At 33.6% G+C, this 20,638-nt stretch overlaps 1 protein-coding gene across 1 annotated transcript in view; it reads left to right on the top strand.

Annotated features, from left to right (window-relative positions):
* Window positions 1-5,555: 5,555 nt before the first annotated feature.
* LOC141450812 (contactin-2-like) overlaps window positions 5,556-20,638 on the top strand; it is a 346,236-nt gene continuing 331,153 nt past the window's right edge. Inside the window, exon 1 of the mRNA XM_074121640.1 lies at window positions 5,556-6,033. Coding sequence (XP_073977741.1) covers window positions 5,979-6,033 — 55 coding nt within the window. The 5' untranslated portion in view covers window positions 5,556-5,978. The remainder of the gene's footprint in view (window positions 6,034-20,638) is intronic.

Raw genomic sequence — 20,638 nt, 5'->3', positions numbered from 1 at the left:
TAGAGATGCAAAGATCTGAGACTTCACTTATATATTCATCTTCGACTAAACTTAGTGACAATTACGTAGGACCTGATAAATAATTTTAAGGATTAAATACGTTACATAAAATAAAAACAAAATAAATTTGAAGAAAATTAAGTAAAAGGGAAGTCAATGAATAGATCTTTGTAGTTTTCAGTGTTTTTTCGTAAATTTTAAGATAAATTTGGGGAGGGGAAATAAAAGTTTAGAAAAATGCAAAATCCGTATGGTAAAGTGGTACTTCTTCTGGATTAAGGAGGAGTCATGATTACTGAGCGGTTATAGACTAGACCCGCAATGCTAAGATGTATTGTTGATTTAGTGGGTTCGGTCCCGGTCTTAGGCCTTGGATTTTATTTAATGGTTTATATGAGAAATTTACAGAAAAGTATGTAAGGCGGTTATAGACTAGACCCGCAATGCTAAAATGTATTGTTGGTTTAGTGGATTCGATTCCCGGACTTTTGCCTTGGATTTTATTTAATGGTTTATATGAGAAATTTACAGAAAAGTATGTAAGGCGATTATAGACTAGACCCGCAATGCTAAAATGTATTGTTGGTTTAGTGGATTCGATTCCCGGTCTTAGGCCTTGGATTTTATTTAATGGTTTATATGAGAAATTTACAGAAAAGTATGTAAAGCGATTATAGACTAGACCCGCAATGCTAAGATGTATTGTTGGTTTAGTGGGTTCGATTCTCTATCTCTAAGTCTTGGATTTTATTTAATGGTTAATATGAGAAATTTACAGAAAAGTATGTAAAGCGATTATAGACTAGACCCGCAATGCTAAGATGTATTGTTGGTTTAGTGGGTTCGATTCTCTATCTCTAAGTCTTGGATTTTATTTAATGGTTTATATGAGAAATTTACAGAAAAGTATGTAAAGCGATTATAGACTAGACCCGCAATGCTAAGATGTATTGTTGGTTTAGTGGATTCGATTCTCTATCTCTAAGTCTTGGATTTTATTTAATGGTTTATATGAGAAATTTACAGAAAAGTATGTAAGGCGATTATAGACTAGACCCGCAATGCTAAAATGTATTGTTGGTTTAGTGGGTTCGATTCTCTATCTCTAAGTCTTGGATTTTATTTAATGGTTTATATGAGAAATTTACAGAAAAGTATGTAAAGCGATTATAGACTAGACCCGCAATGCTAAGATGTATTGTTGGTTTAGTGGGTTCGATTCTCTATCTCTAAGTCTTGGATTTTATTTAATGGTTAATATGAGAAATTTTTCAGTAAAGTATGTTAGGCGGTTATAGACTAGACCCGCAATGCTAAGATGTATTGTTGGTTTAGTGGGTTCGATTCTCTATCTCTAAGTTTTGGATTTTATTTAATGGTTAATATGAGAAATTTTTCAGTAAAGTATGTTAGGCGGTTATAGACTAGACCCGCAAAGCTAAGATGTATTGTTGGTTTAGTGGGTTCGATTCTCTATCTCTAAGTCTTGGATTTTATTTAATGGTTAATATGAGAAATTTTTCAGTAAAGTATGTTAGGCGGTTATAGACTAGACCCGCAATGCTAAGATGTATTGTTGGTTTAGTGGGTTCGATTCTCTATCTCTAAGTTTTGGATTTTATTTAATGGTTAATATGAGAAATTTTTCAGTAAAGTATGTTAGGCGGTTATAGACTAGACCCGCAAAGCTAAGATGTATTGTTGGTTTAGTGGATTCCATTCCCGGTCTTAGGCCTTGGATTTTATTAAATGGTTAATATGAGAAATTTTTCAGTAAAGTATGTAAGGCGATTATAGACTAGACCCGCAATGCTAAGATGTTGGTTTAGTGGATTCGATTCTCTATCTCTAAGTCTTGGATTTTATTTAATGGTTAATATGAGAAATTTTTCAGTAAAGTATGTTAGGCGGTTATAGACTAGACCCGCAATGCTAAGATGTATTGTTGGTTTAGTGGGTTCGATTCTCTATCTCTAAGTTTTGGATTTTATTTAATGGTTAATATGAGAAATTTTTCAGTAAAGTATGTTAGGCGGTTATAGACTAGACCCGCAAAGCTAAGATGTATTGTTGGTTTAGTGGATTCCATTCCCGGTCTTAGGCCTTGGATTTTATTAAATGGTTTAAATGAGAAATTTACAGAAAAGTATGTAAGGCGATTATAGACTAGACCCGCAATGCTAAGATGTTGGTTTAGTGGATTCGATTCTCTATCTCTAAGTCTTGGATTTTATTTAATGGTTAATACGAGAAATTTTTTCAGTAAAGTATGTTAGGCGGTTATAGACTAGACCCGCAAAGCTAAGATGTATTGTTGGTTTAGTGGGTTCGATTCTCTCTCTCTAAGTCTTGGATTTTATTTAATGGTAAATATGAGAAATTTTTCAGTAAAGTATGTAAGGCGATTATAGACTAGACCCGCAATGCTAAGATGTTGGTTTAGTGGGTTCGATTCTCTCTCTCTAAGTCTTAGATTTTATTTAATGGTTAATATGAAAACTTTATAGTGAAAGTACAGTTTGCTAGTCGCTTTCGTCGACGACACCTAATCGGAAGTTGACGTAAAGCCAGCCTGAAAAGAAAAATAGGCATTAATCTCTTTTTTTTTTTACTGTACTACTTCCGGATAAGGGATTTTGGTTGCCAAGTTAACAAATATCGCAAAATATTGTTTTAAATGGCCGCTACCTGCGATTTATTTCGGTTTTGAGATATTTTGTTCACAAATATTCAGATTGTCTTTTTTTTCTAAAAAACATTTTTTCTTACCCTGAAGTCCTGAAAAAGGGAAACTTACGTTAGAATCGTAATTCTTATCTGAAATAAGAGAATAAAATTTAATGAAAAATAACCGAGACATAATTTTATATTCATATTGATTTATTTAAGTATAATTTAAAAAAAAAAAATTAAGGCGCGATAACATCTCAGGTTATTGGCGCCCGGAACTTTTTCTAGTAGACTGCCGGCCTTCGGACCGTGTTCTCTCGTTACAGGCCGAACGGTGAGTTATAAAACGTTGTAAAAAGGCCAGCAGCAGGATTCGAACCCACGATCTCCGGCGATGGAATCCAGTATGCGCTAACCACTTAGCTAATACCTTCCATAAAATAAAATTAAATACTGAAAATATCTCATATTTGCTCTTTAAGAATAATAAAGAAATGCTACTGACTTATTACTTTGTTACTTAAAACGAACAGAAGGCGAAAGTATCACGTGGCCTGGCGCCGCAGCATCCAATCTGGTTATGAAAGGTACTGGAGTGTTTCACTGTCTCTGTCTCTCTGCTTAGTTAGGCCGTTCTCTATCTCTCTCCCTCTATCTCTAAGTGGAAGGGAGAACAACTCACGAGCAAACGTTACCTCCACTGCACGCCTACACCTTGACCGTACACACTCCAACCCGATCGCCTCTGGTGCAGCTGCTGCGCTACAGACACAAGCTTTCACTTCTCGCAACAATCTAATTCTATAATTTTTAACTTTATACAACAATAACTTTTAGATGATTGATTCTTACTCTTGAACTATAACCCAGCAATTATCGAATAATCTACTAATACTAAATTATTTTCTCTGAATTACCTAGCATTCTCCAAAATAAAAGTGATTGTAAAAAAATAATAATAATTAGTATTTTTATTTACGTAAGTAATGCGATCGTTTCCAATTTATGATTTCCACTTTTCCACCGCGAAGATTTAGTTCTTCGCTTCTATAACCTATAAGATACTATCCATACTTTGTGCTGAAATAGGACGTTAAAGGGAATCTCACTTATTTTAAGCCCTACAACTTCCGTTAATCGAATACCCTGTGGAAATGTATCAAATAAAAGTTTGTACAGATTAAGTGTCACATAAAATTAGTATACATGAAATATATACCATATGTATATAATAAGGGTTTCCATTCATTGTGGGTTCCCATATCATCCGCTCACTCCCCAACCCTTCTGGTTTAGTGCTTAATCCTCTTCGAGATGGTGTGATGATGGTCTGTCATCATCATCTTTACAACTCCAGCCTGTCAAGTCGCTGAAGGACTTCCCTTCTTCGTTTTCCCTGCAGGTGACCGTAGTAGCGGCTTTCTGCGGGGCTATCTTTCATCAACTGCTTGAGGATCCTTCACTTTCTTGGCGTTATCCTTTTTTTTTGAGGTTTAATTAGCTTCTGAATATAGTCGTTTTGGACTCCTTGCTGTTTGAATATTCTGCAACAATGTTGCGGGCTTTCCATCTTTACTCGTACTTATTTAACTGTCCCTTCTGTCTTTTGCTAAAGAGGTTTCCACCCCTCCAGTTCTTTTTTTTTGCGGGGGAGGGGTTTCTTTCCCAATTGTACAGTCCAGTAGCCCTTTAATCAACGCCCTAATAGTACCACTGGCTTTGCAGACCTACAAAAAGAATATCTCGTTTTTCAGAAAATCGATTGAGCTATAATCGTGAAAACCTAAAAACTGTGGAAAAATCATTTCACTATTTTGACATGTTATGCACCTAACTTGATCAATCCCTTTGTTTTTTGGAGTTTTGCAACTTGGAACTTCCTTTTTCTTAAGCAAGGCGAGAGAGTTTCCCTCATTTTTGTTACTTTTCTTTCATCCTAAGCTTTGCTTACTGGTGTATTTTGGTGTTCAGTTAAATACAGCTGATTATTGTTTTAGTTTTAGGAATCTAGCGAATTAAAATAGACTATATAGTTTCAATTTGAAATACTTTCACCTCATTTTTCTATCATTTTGAAACTTTTATTTCTGATTTTGGGTTCAATATTGAGTAATTATTGATTACTGTTTTGTTTTCTCGAAATTGCCGAAAGAAAAATTATATTTATGTTCCACCTTATCGATTTTTTCTTTATTTTATTTTATTTTTTCATTATTATTAAATTCAGTTTTCATATTTGGAAGCCCTACCCATGATAATTTACTTCCGATTCAGAAATTTGGATCGCTAAGAAACATTTAGGTCTCACTGGTGAAAACAAACAGAAATGAAAAGTTTATAGTATCCTGAATTTTGAAAAAAAAATAAGTTAAATGCTAATTGTTGCTACGATGCGCTTTACGATTCCGTTTTCACGAAATTTGAAAACTATTATCTAAATTTAAGGACACTTCCGGTTTAAACGATTTGCTAAAAATTTGAAATTGTAGCCACGCTATTATTTAATTTAAGTTTTAATTTTCTGTAATTTTCAGTAAATCAAATATTCTGTTCACACACCGCATAGACCACGCGTTTTTTTGAAAATAAAGCCCTCCGTTCAAAAGATCGCAAAACATTTATTTCCGGTTGAATCTTAAGCACTAAAATTTTACTAGATTTCATTGAAATTACAAAAAATAAATAAATAAATCGTCCCCGGCCGCAGGTAAAAAAATTGAAACTTTTTGTACAATTTTAAAACTTAAATAACTGCCCAGTTCCACAAGTTGGGGGTAGCCTAAGCATACACGTAGAGCGTTTAGAAAAGGCTACAGACGTTCAGGCTGTGTATGTAAGGAACGGCGGTGGTGGAGAACTCTAACGGCAGATAGCCCCCACCACTTCAGATTGGGCTGTTCACTGTCATTCCACGGTCAGCTCGCTAGCTGTTTGTATCACTAACCCTACAAGCAGGGCGCTTTGTTTGCTGTACGTTATACGTTTGAAATATTCTTTTTATTAGTTTAAACATAGTATCGATAGCGTTTCGATTTTCAACGAATCGCCGAATTCTGGTGTACAAAACTCTGGATTGGATTTATAATCATTCAAAAAGTGATTTGTGGTTCATTTTTCATTAAAAACAATCTCGTTTTTGGTAGTGCATTCAATTTTTTTTGGTTTTGTTTTATTAAAAAGTGTTAATATCTTCTCTCTCTCTCTCTCTTTTTTTTTAAATATTTATTAATTTATTAAAATGGCGGTCGAATAAAGGAAGATACGTTTAACGTATTTAAGACTTTGTGTGACTTTTAGTGTTTCAAAACATGCTGAGAATGGATTTAAATTTGGCGCTGAGTTTAATACTTCTATTATCTGCAGGTCAGTTTTATTGATGATTTTCATTTGAATCTTTTATTTTTAACCCCCCCCACAAAATAAATTCATTTTAATCTCAAAATTTATACGATAATTTTTTGTTTAAACAATAAGTTTTTTGTTTTTTTTAATAAAAAGGAAGTTTTGAATAAGTTCTTCAGGAATATTGTTTATTCTTAGAATGTTGTCAAAAAAGGAAGTTAATCAGACTTTTCGGCAAAAGTTTTTCCATCCCTTTTTTGAATATAGAATTTTTTTCTTAGCTTTTTCCTAGATTTTTCTTTTATTATCGCTAAGAATAAATTTTTCCATCTTTGTCGGAATAAAGGTTAAAGGATAATTACAATTTTGTGCTACTGAAAAATGCATTGCCTTTATAATTAAAATAAAATTATTCTAATAAAAGGTAATTAAATTTTTTATGACTGATAATATAGTATTAACCCTCATCGTAGGAACTTCTTACAGTACACACTGTCCGGAGATGGGCAGTCTTGTCTGTAACGAGAGAACACTGTCCGAAGGCAGGCTGTGCAGTCTGGGCGCCTCAGATGTTGACGCGTCTTTAAATCATTTGAGAAAAAGTATTAATTCCTCCCTTTAATGAGAAAAAAAAAAGCTACGAAATCTCTCTTTACTGACAGAATTTTGTATTTAAGAAACTGAAAATCGTTAAGTCCGATAATTCTGTTTAGTTTCAAATTTAGAATACTGGCTTTGTTTGGTTCAATATAATATTTAGCGGAGAACCATGCTTAAAATAAGTAAGGGCATTTCCCTTGTAAATGCCTCCAAAACATCAATATTCTGGGTGGAAAAGTCTGCAATAAAAATCGCAAGTCTATATCGCGATAGTGGACAAAAAGAGGAAGTTCCCATATCATCCGCTCACTCCCCAACCCTTCTGGTTTAGTGCTTAATCCTCTTCGAGATGGTGTGATGATGGTCTGTCATCATCATCTTTACAACTCCAGCCTGTCAAGTCGCTGAAGGACTTCCCTTCTTCGTTTTCCCTGCAGGTGACCGTAGTAGCGGCTTTCTGCGGGGCTATCTTTCATCAACTGCTTGAGGATCCTTCACTTTCTTGGCGTTATCCTTTTTTTTGAGTTTTAATTAGCTTCTGAATATAGTCGTTTTGGACTCCTTGGTATGCTTTTCCGGCTGAAAGACTTAGACTTAGAAAAGCTTGTTAAACAAAAAAAGACGGCAATGCTTTTAAATAAGATTTATTTTGAGCTTACAATGAATTTTTGGTTCACATTATAAACTCAAAAATATGCTTTAATAAAATTTTTAACATAAAATATTGTCTAGCGAATTATTTATAGCAGTATTTATTTTTATAGACTGGCTGTAAAATCAAATACATGGGCGACTTTAAAGATTCTTTGTGACTCTTTGTGAAATGTCAATTTCTGCATTTTTAGGTTGGTTGGCCTCCACAAAATGGTATTGTCCAGTTCTTATGTTCAGCTAGAGGTTGTGAGTTTGGGTAAGACCCGAATAGTCGCACAGATCAACTACCTGTACAGGGCTTCTTTGGGTAATAGTGTGCTCTTTTGTTAGGCTGAGATACCTGTACGGGCACTCTGAAAGCCTTGAAGTGGCTAGAGCTAAGCTTCGTTCTCCTGTAGGATTTTATTTACTAACCACAATTCACTAGAAATCCTAGAAAATATTAGAATTTGAGTTATTAATGATTAGATAAACCAAAATCGCCGATCTAAAAGAAATGTTTAATCATGGTAAAGGTGGGCGTCATAAGAATCTCCTCTTAAACTTAAATTTTCTTGGATAAATATTTTACTTCTTTTTTTTTGAGTAAGTGGGCAAGTGTAAGTGAAGTCCAAATCTTTGAATCAAACTAATTAATCTATCTCTGCTGATGGATGTAAGACCGAAACCGGTCGGGGAACGAGGATACAAATAACATGTGTGTTAGTTACCTCTGGTAAAATCAAAGATATTTAATAAAAGTTAATAATTAATTGATTGCTCCTAAGCCTTTTTCTATTTAAAATTAACGTTATATAGTTTAGCTGGAGCCAAAAAATAAATAGAAAATTAGTTTATCTAACCTAAAGTAGAAGCAATATTTTTTTAATTTAGATGGTAAACGGAGGCGATTAGCAAAAACATACTTTACTGTAAACTTCTTATATTTATCATTAAATAATATCCAAGGCCTAGACCGGGAATCAAACCATTTAATAACATCATAGCTTTGCGAGCTTCGCCTATAACCGCTCGGTTACCAGTTGCCTTTTTTGTTCTATCCTTCCGCCGCTAACCATTTTAAAAAAACGGTTAAATATGATCAGTTACAAAATTATTTACACCAATTGGAAAACTGTATAAAAGATAGAACTACATCCGAATTTAGGCCGATTTTTTTGTTAACTTATACTTTATCATCTTGAGATACCCATAGTTTAAACTATACTGAGTTGGAGTTGAAGTTCTTAAGCGTACTTTGTCTTTACCCACCCACCAAAAAAAAACAACAAATTTTTTAAAGTTTTAATGAGAAGACTCAAAAATTGTGCTTTCCTCAATTTTCCACATCTAAGAGAAAGTAAATAAAAAACAAAAAGAATAGTATTTGGACCAAATTCATGAAAATTAAGTGAGGTGTATTACTGGTTACACAGAACATGGTACAATGCTGGTATGTTTGTGGTTTAAAACAATGAAGGAAAGAAAAAAGAAAGGAAGAGAAAGAAAAAGCAGGAGAAAAAGTAAAATATACATACAGCTTTTCCTCTCTTTTCCATTCTAAATTTTACTTCCAGTTTTTCTACCTGGTCAGTGCAACCAGGATGTTTCTGGGCTTCACAAGGTTGTACTGCTACCTGCTTCTTCTGTGACACCTTTTTTCTTTTTTTTTGGGGGGGGGCTGCCTAGAAAGACTTCCTAAGGGAGAGTTCATGACTGAATTTATTTCTCTTTCGTGCTTTTCTTTGTTATTTATATTCCCTTCAGAATTTTCTATTAGGGATAATTGTTTTCCCTTTGTAGAAAAAGTATATATATATATATATATATATATATATGTAAATATACCTTGTTTAATGTTAACCGAAAAAAACTAAAAAAAAATTGTAAAATTCTTTTCTTTATGAAAATTTTGGTAAAGAGAACTTCCGCTTATGAAGTATTAAGCAGAAAATCGTAAAAAACAAATTCATCAAATGCTACGTTCCTGCGTGGAAATGGAAAATATGAAATTGGAACTCTACGCCATTTCCCCAGTTCTTGAGTTAAGTAGACCCGGAAAAACGGATCAAAACCACCTTTTCGGGATAGAAAAAACGGGAAATTTTCCATAAAAACTTATAATAGAAAAACTGCGTTTGTCTTTTCTTTTTTTTTAAATTTATGTGAACAACTTTAGTTTATAAGAGAACTTCCACTTGTGAAGGATTAAGCAGTAAGTCTTGATCATTTAAGTCCAAGCTAAGATCGTAAAAAACAAATCCATCAAATGTTCCGGTTTAGCTACGTTCCTGCGTGGAAATGGAAAATATGAAATTGGAACTCTACGCCATTTCCCCAGTTCTTGAGTTATGTTGACCCGGAAAAACGGATCAAAACCACCTTTTCGGGATAGAAAAAACGGGAAATTTTCCATAAAAACTTATAATAGAAAAACTGCGTTTGTCTTTTCTCAAATTTTATACGAACAACTTTAGTTTATAAGATATTTTTTTATAAAACCTTTAGCCAGTATAATAAAATTTAATTCTTATCTGTGATAAGTATAAACTACTTACTTACTAACAGCTCTACAGCCCGGGGTGGGCCTTGGCTTCCTTAATAATATCATTCCATGTTTCTCTGTTCTTAGCTTTTCCTTTCCAGCCGGTTACGCCCAGTGTCCTTAGATCCTCCTCCACTTCCTGGATCCAGCATCTACGTGGGCGCCCAATTCTCCTTTTTCCGAAAACCGTGCCTTGCAGTAGTCCGCGTGGTATACGGTTATCTGGCATTCTTTCCACATGACCAAGCCATGGACTTTTATAAAATGAGTAACGCAATATATCGTTATATAAACGCGTAGAGCTCCCTGTTCGTTCTGATTCTCCAGTTGCCATTATCACTATCATAAACTGGGCCGTATATCTTTCGGAGAATTTTACGTTCGAATATCTTTAAGCTGGTATCCGTTGCCGCAGTCAGTATGTACTACGTAGAATAATTGAAGAAAATATATCAGGTAGCTTTTTGATGCAATCTAAGGGCAACGCTGTCTGGTACCTGATCTCAGTGGGCCATTTCAGTGTTACCAATAGAAACATTTCAGTGTTACCAATAGAAACATTTCAGTGTTACCAATAGAAACATTTCAGTGTTACCAATAGAAACATTTCCTTTAAAAATAGTTATGAATCCAACAGTTGAGTTCGTAAAATTTTTTTAAAAAAATTAAGCATAAATTTGCTACATTTTGCGTATAACTTTTTTCTATTGTGAGAAAAGGGGCTTACTACGTTAAAATACAAAATAATTAGGGGGATAGTGTCGTTTTTTGTTTTGTGCGTGTTCCTTTAAAAAACGGAAATATTGAGCTTGATATCAATGGCAACGCCCAAAAGTTCACAAACTGGACAAAGCAAACTCTCCAGCAAAAATCGGTACTATTGTTTACCCATCTGGCTGTTTCCAGGTGTGTACAGCCAGCGTTGGGGACTAACTTAGACCTTAATAGAAAAAAAATCAAATTTTGTTGAGTAGGCTTTCCAAATAAATAGTTCTGTTTCTATTATTACATATTCTCGCTTTATCAAGACTGAATTTGTTAATTTGTTGATGGACATGTTTAGCAGGTGTGGAAACCTCTATCTGCTTTTTTATTTTTTTTATGAATTAATTATGGAACCAGCCAGGTGTGAAGGTTATTTTATCAAAATAACAGGTATAACCTGAAACGCGTTTTACCTACCTAGCAGATGTTGTTGTGTAAATGATAATAGAAAGCAAGAAAACCTCTTAGTTTTTTTTTTTTTTTTTTTTTTGACGGCCTATCCAATCACAGAGATTTGTGTCAGTGTTGAAGTCCTAAATGGAATTGGAAATTACATAAATTATCTGCTGTAGTTTATGGCTTTAATAGTGTGGCCACCATTCCTGATTTGGATTTGTATGTTGAGGTCGTTGGATGAATTAAATCAGACTGCCATATCTGTCGTGTATATTGTATATTTTAAAGACTAAGTCACGCGGGGGAAATTATATTATATTTTTACTTAGCATCTTAAATTTCCAATTTGTTAAACCGATTGAGTAAAATATTTTGAGCAAAATTATGTGAATAGTCGTAAGACTTATATTTTACTTTGAATGTTCTAACCGGCCATTTGAGTCATATTAAATTCTTACCAACTTTACACAGTTTATAACCACCGTACATAACTCTGAAATATAATCTTCTATGGAAGCTTTACACTAACCTCGGCTCGAGAACTGCCCTAAAACGAGAGTTTTTCTCGTGAGGTTGGGGAAACATAAAAAGAAAAAAATGAACACAATTAATATACGAAGTTTACAGGGTAAAGGGAACAATTTCACTGAGTAAAAAAAAAGGTATTTTCCGTTTGAGAAATGGGGTCCAAACTGTAGTTTTTATGGCACATTTTAAGCCTTTCTTAACAGCTCACAGAGATAGGTCCCGTACATTACAGATAAATAGCACTTTAGAGGCAGTCTACTCACACTTATTTTTAAAGGAGTACCATTAGTAGTATTTTTCCTTGGTATAATGTTTCAAAGAAAAGTTGTTAGATTCAGATAATTTAATATTTGAGAAAATCTTGGGCGCCATATTTGAGAAAATTTCAAGAATTTTTAGGTAAGGTAGTAACTTCCTTATCTTAAAAAAACAAAATTCACTTTTCAGAAGACCTCAAAATAGATATTTCCGGCGAAAAGTTAAAATAAAATAAAACCTTCTCTGGTGCTCAAAATTTAAAAAATCGATTCTTCCATTTTGAATACTAAAAAGCCCCGAATCCTGGACCTTTGGGGATGTGCGGTTATTGTTAAAAAAATTTCACCTTTCGTGTTATTCAGTGTTATTCTTTAATCGCACACGTTACAGGCGTATAATCATATCTTCCCCACTAAAGCGGGAACATCTGTTTTACTGAAATAAGTATACAGTTTCCAGATGGCTTGCAAATAGATGCGTCTCCCTTCCCAAGGCGACATCTCTAAATAGAGTCTTATCTCTAAACTTGATGATTAAGAATTTCCTTAAATGTACACCATCACTGGATGATTTCTTTTCCTCATGAGGTGAAGAGAAAGTGCTGGTAGTTTCTATTTCGTGAATAGTGTCCAGTGTCAGAAAACCTTTGTTTTAAAATATAAGTACCTGCGTACAATTTTTGTAAAAGAAATTATACACTTTATAGGAAATGATAGAGTACCATCTCGGGACAATCCTGACTCATCTCCCTAAACCTCAATTCTTAGTAACACTAATATATTTACTAAGTAACATTCCTTCTCTAATTTTGATCATTTATTGTACATTTAGTTTAGAATATTTCTCCCTAAATATTTTTATGAAATAAATATAATAAAACGTTATTCTATTCAAAAATAAATGACTCTTTTCACACCAAAATTTAATTGGCAAAGATTAGTTTTAACTTTTTTAAATTATGTCTAACATGGAATTAATGGAATCGTTTTAAATTGAGGACTGTTTAATATGAAAAATATGATTCTAATTTCCATCCCCCCTCTCACTCTCTAAAGGACTACATGAAAACAAAATTTCACAAATACGTGACCAGTTTCATGATTTTTCTCTTACCGCAATTTTATTTTTATTATTTTTTTTAAGTATGCACAGAGAAATGTCTAAAAGATGTGCAGATTGGTAATCGATTTGGTGATGGTTAATGTTAAAACTATATAATTTTTAAGTGTTTTTTGTAACTATATATTCCGGTAAAAAAAGAAATGGCTCACTTTTACTATGTTTCAAGCGTAAACTACTTTAAACTATTTTTTTTGAAGTAAATATAGTTTCCGGAAATTAAGTAACCCCCTAATGGTTGTGGCATCAATGATTCTTTGGCATTTTATAATTAAATGTTCGTTAAAGATGGCCGATGGTTTAAAAAAAAGTTGTAGCTTAATAAAGCCTGAATCTACTGCAACTTAAAAGATCTACTTTGGCTCTAAATAAATGCCTAGTTATTCAAGGTGGTTTTTACAATTTACTGTATACCTTACTGTAAAATTTCTCATATAATTAGAAGTCCAAGGCCTACAGATCAGAAATGGAACCCACTAAACCATCAATACATCTTTGCATTGCGGGTCTTGCCTATAACCTCACGCCTACCGTGGCGTCTACACAATCCAGCTGACTGATTAAACTGAAGAAGACAACTATCTTATACGTTCTAAAAAAATCGATCTAGTTGAATTTGTCAAAAAGTTTCTCTATTAAATTAATGAAATCACCATTTTTTAAATTTATTTCTCTTTTAAGTTAGAAAGTTTAATTTATGTGTCTCTAAGGACAAATTAAACAAAGAGAAACTTAATTATTTTACTTTCCCTTTTTCTTTTAATTAAATTCACAGAAAAAAAAGGAATTAATGACGTAATAAGAGAATTGTTAAAAATTGTCTTTCATTATTTTCTCGCCATGATTTTTTTTATTATTTGTAATTCTATTCTTGCCTTCTCATTTTGATTTTGCCCTTTATTAGAAGATTTATTTTCTCTTTTTTCTTTTATTGGCTTTTGATTGTATTTGCTTTAATTTTGATTTAATTTAAAAAAAATCTTGGGAAGAGATTAACATTCAGAGATAAGTTCACCCATTTTCTCTTGAACATGAAGAATATAAAAATGAACAAGAGAAAAGTAAAAAAAAGACCTGAAATAAAAATAAATTCAAATGCTGAAGTTATCTATTCCTCTTGCTGAATTCGTAAAGGTATATATTCTTTTATTCATTATTCTCATTTTACTGATTTTGTTTTATGCATGAGATTGATCAAGTTGACTTTATTCATTATTTGAGTTTGAGGTAAATATCATTATTTCATTTTTTGGGGGAACTAAAAATAACATTTCTTAGTAATTTGCAATTACACTTTAAAAATCAAATAGCTATTCTGTAAGATAATAAATTCAATTTTAAGTGTATCATTCGTAACGTTTTCAAATTAAATTGCAAATTTAAGTGATGGAAAACCTCTTTAAAGATGTGATTTCGTCAACCGGATCTTGTTGAAATTGTGGTTCAAGTGTGCAGTGCTGGATACTATCTTTGATTTCATCCGGTCGTAGCACGCACATCTATTTTTATCCCTAATCAGTTTCAGGACTTTTATCTATCACCAGAAGTAGAATAATCTGATAGGTGTAGAGATTTCGTCTTCATCTAAGTCAGAGGTCGCCAAAGTGGTCTACATAGACCCCCAGGGGACTGTTTAACAAAAGTAGGGGTGTCGATTGGGGGTCTTATTTATAATTACTTATTATTTAATAAATATTAAGATATTTAAATTTCAACATTAAAGATATTTTTCATAAAACTATTGTTGTCTTCAGTGGTCAGAGATTTGGTATATTCGGTGTATTGTTTGTTGTAGTATCTTATCCCACCAGCCGACCATGTGCGGGTACCTTGGAATGTACCTAACTTACCGAACTAAACAAACGATACAAACTTCTAGCCAGACTACTCGAACAAACGCTCAAAACTCTCACCGCAGAACAAACGACGACTCTATACAGCTCTTCTCACACCAATATGGACTTACGGGACTCGAACTTTACGGAACAGCTAAAAACATCAAACATCAATAGACTGCAAAAACACTCCAATCCAAAATACTCTGCCGCATAGTAGACGCTCCCATTCTATGTTAGCAACCACACACAATACATACAGATCTCCCAATTCCATTCATCTCCGAGCTTACCAAAATTCGATATAAAAATTTTCACCAAAAACTCTCATTTCATCCCCCCAACCCTTTAGCTGCAAACTTATCTTCAACTACGCTACCCTCCAAGACTCCTAGAAGACGGTTGAGGCGCCGTTGGCCCTGTGACCAACTGGGTGGACTAATGGCGGCCATCACTGGATGACCGCCATTCACGTCTGCCACGTTATTTATTTACACTTATCGCATTTACACCCTTTAGGCACAGGTGTAAATTTCATTAAAAGGATAATTAAAAAAAAACTATTGTTACACTATGTAAAATTACTTTAATAAATGTTTAAAATCATAAAATCAATACACAAACACTAATTTCTGATAGATACTTTTATTTTAATTAACTGAAAATTACCTTTATGGGGGTACATGGAGATTTCGAAAAATTATATAGAGGGGGTCCATGATCAAAAAATGGTTTGGTGACCCCTGATCTAAGTTATTGTCTCGCACTTTACTTGCTAACTGAAGTCTGAAACCGGTCTGGGATACAATAAAACAAGATATAAGGGTTTACAATGTTTGCAACCTTGCTATGTCTAATGTGCGAATTTCTAGCGTTTTCGGACATCCACTTGCTGTACCATGGAATTTAACTGAAAACCTGTTTTAGCCTGATTATATTCTCAAGCGCAGTTTTGGCGTTTCATTTGCCCCAGCATAATATTATGTTGTTCAGTTTTCTTTTTACAATAACTAAGATAAGTGTTGATAATTAGCTTTTATGTAAGAAACTTCCGCTTCCAAAAGAAAGAGATATGCTTCTTCCGTTTTTCTTTTTGTGGTCTTCCTGTTTTCAGACTTAAGGAGACGATTTCCTGAAAAACCTTTATCTCATACTCAAGGGATCTCAAAGTGGGCAAAACTCAAAATTAAATGACCGCCATACTTTTTCATACCTAGTGAGAGAAGTAAAAAGATTGTTGCAATAAATTATTTAATTAATTATTCTCTTTAAATTCAATTATTAATTATTGTTAAAAATTACAATTCTAATACTAAGTATTTTAATTTGGTTTTCACTACTGTTAAAATCTCTATCTTCGCTGAAACATTATACAATTATTTTACAGTATTAGTACGCCATTTTAGTTAAGGTGTTGTCACGAATTAATCTAACTTAAGAGCCTAAGAGACCTCCACTTAAAGCGCACGTGAATTTATAGCTTTTAAAGCTTCCACGCGCCCCCCGTCTCACATCAGCACCGATCCCTAACGTAAACCAATCCCCGACAGCTGTACGGCAGCCCCCCCCCCCAAAACTCCCGCAGATTTCAACCAATTATAAAAAAAAGAAAAAGAAGATGTGCCTCCCTGTAATAGCATTCAAAAAAATCCATTTCCAAATTATTTAAATTTAAAGAGAGAAACATATTTTTTAAAGGATCTAAAGATTCTTTTAAAGGTGGCAGTCTCAATTATATCTCTGGTAAATTTTATGTCCTTTTTTTTGGGGCGCGCATGCGTGTACACTCGCTTTTCTCTCCCCCTCCAACACCTCTAACTTCACTTTACTTGCGTTTTCAAATGAAAAATTAATTACTTCAGATGGCAAAGTTCTTTTTTCTTTTGGGATTCCTCATTAATTTATTAAAGAAAAGTTATTTATTTAAGTTTAGAGTTTTACATTTCTTATATTAAATGTATTTTAATTTTAGGAAGTGAAGAATTAAAGTTAATTTTTTAGCCCAAAACTATTTTTAATACGCCTATATTTTTTTTTTGGTTGTTTGTTTAATTTAAGCGCGTAAAAGAAAAACTGGGGAAATTGTTACCATTTCTGGGTATTTCCTGCTTCCGGATAATATTCTACCTTAACAGATATCGTTATCTATCGCGTGACAGTGTGCTGGCCACTTGGAAAAAGCCTACGGAAGTTAATCATATAAAAAAGTAATTTTCTTTTGTTTTTCCCACGGGTTTTTTTGTTTTTCTCTTAGGGAATGTTTGGAGTTCTAAGAGAGCTATATTTGATTTTATGACATTGAAGATGTACAATATTGAAACAAATTCCAATTTACGTGGAAATTTAATTAAGTAAATCGTCGTAAGAAAATACTGGGAAAATATTTCACATCAAATTTTTAAAAAACAAAGAAAAATTTAGAAGATTTGTTATCTTAAAAAAACAATCAGATTTTATTTGCTAATTACATTTTAAATTCATCAAGAGTTTAAGAGATGGTTGTAAGAGATTCCTTGATCAGTTTTGTGTACCTGGAGGCTGTGATTACGTATTCTCTTAAATAGCAGATGTGAAGCTACAAAAAAAATTATAAGATAGAACCAGACAAACCAGTTTTTTATTCTCCTCCCGAAACTGTTCTTCTAAAACATTCCTGAGGGATATTCAGATGTGAAATGCACACACACACTACCTTCTTACAACTCTCTAGATATTTTTTATTTTATTTTGGAATCAAGAAAAAAATATTTTTCTATTTTTTTTTCCTATTTTTTTATATAACCGCCGCATATTGTAAGATATAAATCTTTAGAGCTGACTTCCCGTTATCTCTTGGTGCAGTATTTATGTTTTTCCGTAGGGTTTTTCTTCTTTTTTTCCGCCCCCTTAGCCCCGTGCACGTTACTGGTACCAGATACACTACCCTTCTCGTTTTTCTTTGAACGGAAAGGAAAGTGCGCTTTTCTTCTTTTGTCTCAGTATTACTGATGTTATACTGATTTCTTATCTACCATATATTTTGTTTATGTATTTTATGACAAGCTAGGAAAATTGGTTTGTTTTGGGTTTTCTTGCTGGAAATACTTTTAAAGTACCATTTCCAATATAATATATGACGTTTGCCTTGTTTCATACTATAAAGGATGGGTTAAATATATTTTTAGAATTCCGAATTCGTAATAAATCCCAAAAATTACCGGAAGTACAACGTTAGACAATTTCATTTTTTGAGATTTTTTTTTTTTTTCTTATTAAAAGTTTTTATTTGAATAATTTTCCGGGTAAAAATTTGTTTTAGAACATTTTGAGACGTTTTAAATTTATTTCCTCTGGGTCAAAAAAGATACCTTTCGTAAAAAATAGAAAATCATATTCATGCCAATTATTTTTTCTTCATTTGTTTTTCCTGCTCAGTTAACGATGTATCGTTTTTAATGTTCTTTTAACGAGAATTGGTTTTTAATAAAAGAAAAGTAAAGTAATCGCCTATTTTTTTCAGGCGGGGCTTAACGTCCAACTACCAAATAGGTGTCGTGGACGGAGGCGACTAGCAAACATACTTTACGTAATTTTTGTTCATTCTTTTTGGTGACTGATTCATAGTTTAAATAGGATGAAAAAAATAATTGCCATTTCAGTCTTAATAGATTTACTCTGCCGAGCTTTCGACCTAGGGACTAGGTCATCTTCAGGGCTGTGGAACATGTTTACAGATAGTTAACAATGATTCTATTAAAATAATAATAATAAGAATCATTGTTAACAAATCTGTAAACATGTTCCACAGCCCTGAAGATGACCTAGTCCCTAGGTCGAAAGCTCGGCAGAGTAAATGTATCACGACTGAAATGGCAATTATTTTTTCATCCTATTTATACTTTACGTAAATTTCTTTTATTAACCATTAAATAAAATCCAAGGCCTAAGGTCGGGGAATCGAACCCACTAAACCAACAATAAATCTTAGCTTTGCGGGTCTAGCCTGTAACCGCCTAACATACTTTACTGTAAATTTCTCATATTAACCATTAAATAAAATCCAAGGCCTAAGATCGGGGAATCGAACCCACTAAACCAACAATACATATTAGCATTGCGGGTCTAGCCTATAACCGCCTAACATACTTTACTGTAAATTTCTCATATTAAACATTAAATAAAATCCAAGGCCTAGACCAGGGGAATCGAACCCACTAAACCAACAATACATCTTAGCTTTGCGGGTCTAGCCTATAACCGCCTAACATACTTTACTGTAAATTTCTCATATTAACCATTAAATGAAATCCAAGGCCTAGACCAGGGTAATCGAACCCACTAAACCAACAATACATCTTAGCATTGCGGGTCTAGCCTATAACCGCCTAACATACTTTACTGTAAATTTCTCATATTAACCATTAAATAAAATCCAAGGCCTAAGGTCGGGGAATCGAACCCACTAAACCAACAATAAATCTTAGCTTTGCGGGTCTAGCCTGTAACCGCCTAACATACTTTACTGTAAATTTCTCATATTAACCATTAAATAAAATCCAAGGCCTAAGATCGGGGAATCGAACCCACTAAACCAACAATACATATTAGCATTGCGGGTCTAGCCTATAACCGCCTAACATACTTTACTGTAAATTTCTCATATTAAACATTAAATAAAATCCAAGGCCTAGACCAGGGGAATCGAACCCACTAAACCAACAATACATCTTAGCTTTGCGGGTCTAGCCTATAACCGCCTAACATACTTTACTGTAAATTTCTCATATTAACCATTAAATGAAATCCAAGGCCTAGACCAGGGTAATCGAACCCACTAAACCAACAATACATCTTAGCATTGCGGGTCTAGCCTATAACCGCCTAACATACTTTACTGTAAATTTCTCATATTAACCATTAAATAAAATCCAAGGCCTAAGGTCGGGGAATCGAACCCACTAAACCAACAATAAATCTTAGCTTTGCGGGTCTAGCCTGTAACCGCCTAACATACTTTACTGTAAATTTCTCATATTAACCATTAAATAAAATCCAAGGCCTAAGATCGGGGAATCGAACCCACTAAACCAACAATACATATTAGCATTGCGGGTCTAGCCTATAACCGCCTAACATACTTTACTGTAAATTTCTCATATTAAACATTAAATAAAATCCAAGGCCTAGACCAGGGGAATCGAACCCACTAAACCAACAATACATCTTAGCTTTGCGGGTCTAGCCTATAACCGCCTAACATACTTTACTGTAAATTTCTCATATTAACCATTAAATGAAATCCAAGGCCTAGACCAGGGTAATCGAACCCACTAAACCAACAATACATCTTAGCATTGCGGGTCTAGCCTATAACCGCCTAACATACTTTACTGTAAATTTCTCATATTAACCATTAAATAAAATCCAAGGCCTAAGATCGGGGAATCGAACCCACTAAACCAACAATACATATTAGCATTGCGGGTCTAGCCTATAACCGCCTAACATACTTTACTATAAATTTCTCATATTAACCATTAAATAAAAACCAAGGCCTAGACCAGGAGAATCGAACCCACTAAACCAACAATACATCTTAGTATTGCGGTTCTAGCCTATAACCGCCTAACATACTTTACTGTAAATTTCTCATATTAACCATTAAATGAAATCCAAGGCCTAGACCGGGGAATCGAACCCACTAAACCAACAATACATCTTAGCTTTGCGGGTCTAGCCTATAACCGCCTAACATACTTAACTGTAAATTTCTCATATTAACCATTAAATAAAATCCATGGGCTAAAGACCGGGAATCGAACCCACTAAACCAACAATAAATCTTAGCTTTGCGGGTCTAGCCTGTAACCGCCTAACATACTTTACTGTAAATTTCTCATATTAACCATTAAATAAAATCCAAGGCCTAAGATCGGGGAATCGAACCCACTAAACCAACAATACATAT

The sequence above is a fragment of the Rhodnius prolixus genome, unplaced genomic scaffold (genome assembly GCF_049639745.1).
Source record: "Rhodnius prolixus isolate KJV_2025 unplaced genomic scaffold, Rpr scaffold_8, whole genome shotgun sequence".
NCBI classification, from domain to species: Eukaryota; Metazoa; Arthropoda; class Insecta; order Hemiptera; family Reduviidae; genus Rhodnius; species Rhodnius prolixus.
The sequence above is the reverse complement of the archived record's forward strand: the minus strand, read 5'-3'. Positions and strand labels throughout refer to the sequence as shown.